The 5,703-nt window shown below is 41.3% G+C and overlaps 1 protein-coding gene across 1 annotated transcript; it reads left to right on the top strand.

The window, feature by feature from the left end:
* The first annotated feature begins 553 nt into the window (after positions 1–553).
* Positions 554–3,858, top strand: LOC124852587 (gastrula zinc finger protein XlCGF57.1-like). The gene is made up of 2 exons (XM_047341555.1): positions 554–925; positions 2,419–3,858. Exons 1-2 carry the CDS (start codon positions 640–642, stop codon positions 3,402–3,404), a joined length of 1,272 nt encoding a protein of 423 aa, XP_047197511.1. The 5' UTR covers positions 554–639; the 3' UTR covers positions 3,405–3,858.
* Positions 3,859–5,703: the final 1,845 nt, after the last annotated feature.

Here is a 5,703-nt window from a genome sequence, read left to right as displayed (position 1 = left end):
GAAACAAACTGCATTTGAGGCAACTATATTATAAATTGATCATGATCTACACTGATGACTGTACCGTAAGAACCCCTTTATCTCCTTTTTCTTTTTTGCTGTGCAATTGCTTTAGACAATTTCCTACTATTGTGTTTTACCATTTCACACGACTAAGTGAGAGAAAATGTGCTGATTATGGGGACATCAACCTGAGTGTAAGAGCCTGACGACAGTCAAACAAAATTTCTGACATGTCAGAAATTCAGCCGACTGTCCGAAGAGTGGTCAGGAGCATCTGATCGCTCCTCAAACCCCGCCCCCTTGTAAACAACACAACAAAATACGCAAGACGAAGCTGAAAATCACTCCGATTCTAAAATATGTCACGTGACTCCGAAATCTGGTCAAAATCTGGCTCATATCGCACACAGTGTATGCACGGCATACATTGATTTATTTCTATATTTATTCATTTATTTCTAATTAAGTCATGTTTCGTCCTCCATATTTTCTACTGCGCAGTATACGTACTTTAGTTTCCTCCTCGTCCTCCAGTCCAGCAGGCGTCACTGTTGGCTCTGAGCTCGGTGTCTCTGTTTGCCAGCCGGTGGCTCACTTTGTTCGCTCCGAGACTCAAAGTGCGCAAAGAGGAGGAACATGTGCGACGTGCAGCTGCTGCGGGTGTCGGTACATGAGCGGATCAGCGCTGCCGCTGAAGACTTTCTGCTGCAGCTGGAGAAAGGAGGAGAAACGGCTCAAGTCCCGGCGCTGAGAGCGATGCTCACCGAGCGGCTAACGGAGGCGGCGGAGGAGATCGACGCAGGGATTGAGGAAACCGTGGCGGTGTACGAAGACAGAATGGAGCGGTCAGAGCGGGAGATCTGCCGCCAGAGGAGGCTGCTCGATGCCGTGATGAAGCCCGAACTCCGGCTGCACAGAGTTGGTCAGTCCCTGGAGGAGCCGCTCACAGGCTAACGTTAGCTAGCATCAGTTCTGCTAACACGAGTTGATCAAACTAACACTCCTTAAAGGGAATGATAAGTTTAAAACAATGTCTGGTTGGTTAAGTTGATGGAATGTGTAGATCAAAGGATTAGGAGCTGTGACCCTCAACTGCAGCCAGGGGTCACATGTCCTTGATAATCATCTGCAAGATGCTGTTAGAAAGCTCAGCACACATCTGGGGTGTTCATGCATTTTGGCTCCTTTTGTGTAAAACGTCCTCCAGACTGCTTCGTCTATTCCTGAAAAAACACACATTGTGTGAATAATTATGAGACTGGCATATTTTAAAATGAGTATAATTTCTACATCAGTGTTGTTTTATATTAATAACAATATACCCTATTTGTGAGATGCTTGATTTCAAAAGGATTGCTGTGACACATGGATGAATAAAATCCCTGTATGTCATAGCAACGCTTTCTCTGAACTGGAGAATCTGGATTTTATTTAAGTACTAAAACTGGTTTATGACGTGGATTGATTCAGTCACTGGAGTTGTGCAGTTAAGATGATCCCAGGTATTCCAATCTATTCCTATTCCATTCCACGTGTTGATAATCGTAATATATTACGCTTGTTTCAGGACAAAAAGTAAAACTTAAGGTTCTGTCTCGCTCCAGCTGCCATCTTGAGAAATCTCCCCTGGATGCTTCAGCTTCAAGTGCTCGTGCATCACGGTTGTGCTGCTGTGATCATTTTGGATTTGCAGAGTTTACAGAGAAACATGTTGTTTGGTCTCCGTCTAAAAAACTCCCACACTTTAGATGATCGTGGGCCATTCGTTTTTTTGCTTCAGTTTGCTCTTTGGGTGAATTCAAGCTTTGACTCGACGCAGCCATCCTCCTTCCTCCTTATGACATCATCACTAGAAGACCAGACAGAGATGTGAAGAGAGTTTGTGGTGATAAGAGCTGACGACGGTGTCGCGGTGATGTAAACATGATCACATGATCTATGCAGCAGAGTTAACACGTCACTTCCTGTCTCTGTCTGCTGCTCCACCTTCACCTGAATAATGAGGAGGATTTGATACTGTTGTGAACGAGTCTGTGCAGAAAACCTGCTGCTGTGTTGTTCATGTATGACACACAAACTGGAGAAACTCAGTAGACAATTCTCTGGTTTTAACCCACAGGTCATGTCTGAAAACAGCTTCACCAACTAACTAACCTCCACTCGCTCTGCTCTGCTAGTGTCCTTATTTGTTTATTTGGCCTCAAAATATGAAACTTTTTTTACTGTAAACACTTGGTTTAATGCTGCTTCCTTTACGAGCTGCATCGTAAGACCAACTATGAACTACCTCAACGTCTCTGCTTCTTGAGTGTGATCGTTCAAAAATAATAACAGTCGACATTAAACGACCAACACAAGTTTTTAAAAACACTTCTGGAAACTCTGAAATGATAAACGTGTGTATTTGTGTTTCAGTGTGTCTTGCAGACATACAGCAGCTCATGGTGAATAAAGAAGAGGTTCCCCCTGAGCAGCAGCAGTGGAGCCCCCTTGTGGACCAGGAGGACCCAGAGCCCCCCAACATTAAAGAGGAACAGGAGGAACCGTGGACCAATCAGGAGGGAGAGCAGCTTCAACAACTTGAGCAGGCTGATATCAAGTTCACATTGGCTGCTGTCTCTGTGAAGAGTGAAGAAGATGAAGAGAATCCTCAGTTGTCACAGCTTCATCGGAATCAGACTGAGGAGAACACACCGGACTGTGGAGAACAAGAACCAGCCAGGAACTCAGGTCCTGATGGACATTTACAACAAGGTACTGAGGACAAGACTGTAGACAGTGAAGATGATTGGATGCAGACCAGGGAACATCAGTCTGGTTTAAATACAAAAAATAACAAACAGTCTCTAAGTGATATGAAATATAAAACTGGTAAGAAAGCATTTAGTTGCTCTGAGTGTGGTAAAACATTTAGCCAAAAGGGCAGTCTAACTAAACATATGAGGATTCATACAGGAGAGAAACCATTTAGTTGCTCCGAGTGTGGTAAAACATTTAGACAAAAGGGCAGTCTAACTTTACATATGAGTATTCATACAGGAGAGAAAGCATTTAGTTGCTCTGAGTGTGGTAAAAGATTTCGCCAAAAGGGCGGTCTAACTGAACATATGAGTATTCATACAGGAGAGAAACCATTTAGTTGCTCTGAGTGTGGTAAAAGATTTAGCCGAAAGTGCAGTCTAACTGAACATATGAGGATTCATACTGGAGAGAAAGCATTTAGTTGCTCCGAGTGTGGTAAAAGATTTCGCCTCAAGGGCCATCTAACTGAACATATGAGGATTCATACAGGAGAGAAACCGTTTAGTTGCTCCGAGTGTGGTAAAAGATTTAGCCAAAAGGGCAGTCTAACTGTACATATGAGGATTCATACAGGAGAGAAACCATTTAGTTGCTCCTAGTGTGGTAAAATATTTAGACTAATGGGTAATCTAACTGCATATGAGTTGTCATACAGGGGAGAAAGAATTGACTTGCTCTGTGTGGTTAAAGATTTAAGTTGCATCGTTTGCAACAAAAGATTTATTAGGATTTGTCAGCAACTATTCATATTATACATATAAATAGTTCACTGTTGTAAATAGAGAATTTAGAATCCCCCTTTCACCTGTTTTTATCAGAGTTAAACAATTTTTATGTCCCTAGAAAATATAACTCATTGACTAACATGAAAGATTTGTGTTGATATTCCCTGTTTCTACTGATTTGATTTATGCATCATATAATATATAAATATATATATATACTAATTGTATATTATGTCCTCCATGTCTTTATGGTTAAAATGTTTTCCTTGCACAGTATGTATATGTATGTTCTTAACCAGTTCATATGATTAAATATGTTTGTTTTAAATCATTGCGCTTACTGATCAGTAACTGAAGAGACAGTTACAATGTGACCATGGCTGTGTTAGAATAATATATTTTTCTCAGGAAGGTTCAGACTGAAGTGACCTGAAGTATTTCAGTGGCCGCCATTATAAGAGCTGTTTGAAATCTGAATGATAAGGAAAGGAGCTTCAATGCTTCCTAACTTATCACCTTTAGCATAGGAAACACCAGACCATCCTTGATGAAAGGTAAGAAGAAAATGTAGTCCCACAATTCATTTAAAGCGATGCCACCTCGTAGCTGCAGCTGGAAACACCCACGTTAGCACGTCATTCTCTCATCTCCTCTGAGTCTGGGAGCAAAGCGGAGTTGATGCTGCGTTCCAGACAATTCGGACATCGTAATTTTCCAAACTCCTACTTGAAAAAAGTGTAATGGACGCCATTCAAAGTCGGAGTTCGGACATGTGTTCTCGGGGAAGAGTCATCTACCCCGACTTCACCGAGCACCAGTTCTCTGACGTCACACAACAATGGCTGCGCTCATGGGGACGTAGATCCTGTAGCTGAGGCCCGTCTGTTGCATTCAGTGACAGTGTGTGTTCTCTCTTATGTATTGAATGTGTTTCCAAGTATCAAAGTCAAAGCCCCCACTCACTCACACACGGACAGTGAAGCAGCGGTGAGAGAAGAGAACTCGTTGATGTGAACGAGGCGATAAATGTTGAATGGGAGCAACACAAGTGTGAATACAGGGTTCCGGACTAATGATAAATTATTAGCACCGCTGTTTCAGGATCAGAACAGAAGCAGCGGTTGGTTTGTATCATGTCAGAGTCTCAGTGTCGTCCTCCACACTCACTGACCTGAGCTCACTTTACACTTTCACTATAAACACCAACACTCATTACAAGTTATGACAAACAGAAATTAACTTTAATTTGTGTTTGTTTGATTCTCTCCAGAGTTTGAGACACCCACACACACACTAACCCCTTGCTCCTGGTATCTCACGTGATGGCCAATGCGATGATGATTTTAAAATGTTTTCACGTTAATCATTAGTAAACTGATTTGTACAGTTCAGTTTTCATTGAACACATTCATGCACAACACTTATTAAATGATCTGATTACTGACATCAGATCGATTTACTATGTCTAACTGAAAACTGGCTTCAAAATGGTGAAAATGTAGTTTTAAATGACGCCCCCCACCAATTTTAACAATCATATTCCACGAGGCACAGGCAGAGGTGGAGGGGTTGCAGTGATCTTTAAATCCGACCTATCGATCAACCCTCGACCTAAAGGTAGTTATAACTCGTTTGAAAATCTTATAATCAGCCTCATACATCCAAGTCTGAAATCACATAAACCAATTCATCTAGTTATATATCGTCCGCCTGCCCCTTACTCTGAAGTTTAACTGAATTCTCTGAATTTCTATCTGAGCTTGTTCTTACGACAGATAGTCATTATAGTCGGTGATTCCAACATTCATGTAGATGTTGTCAATGACTTAGTTCAGCATTTAATTCATTCATGAACTCAATTGGTTTTACTCAACATGTAAATAAACCCATTCACTTTTTCAATCACACTTTTTATCTTGTTCTGACATAGACATTGAAAATGTAATAATATTTCCCCAAAACCTTCTTCTGTCCGACCATTTTTTCATTACATTTTACACACACATTACACACACTATTACATGTGTCAATACAATACAGGAAAGTTATCAAATCTTCACTCCCACACTAGTTGATAACTTTCTTAATTATTACAGCAGCCTCATTAAAAACAAACCTTGACGCTGTCACCCCCTGAAAAAGAAGAAAGTAAATCAGAGGTGATTAGTTCCAT

This window comes from Hippoglossus stenolepis, chromosome 10 (genome assembly GCF_022539355.2).
Source record: "Hippoglossus stenolepis isolate QCI-W04-F060 chromosome 10, HSTE1.2, whole genome shotgun sequence".
In the NCBI taxonomy this organism is placed as follows: domain Eukaryota; kingdom Metazoa; phylum Chordata; class Actinopteri; order Pleuronectiformes; family Pleuronectidae; genus Hippoglossus; species Hippoglossus stenolepis.
Note: the sequence above shows the minus strand (reverse complement) of the source record. Positions and strands in the feature narration are given on the sequence as shown.

Coding starts and splice junctions, on each gene's coding strand:
- LOC124852587 (XM_047341555.1), top strand. CDS start 640: ATGTGCGACGTGCAGCTGCTGCGGGTGTCGGTACATGAGCGGATCAGC. Junction 926..2,418: donor ACTCCGGCTGCACAGAGTTG/GTCAGTCCCTGG, acceptor TTTGTGTTTCAG/TGTGTCTTGCAGACATACAG.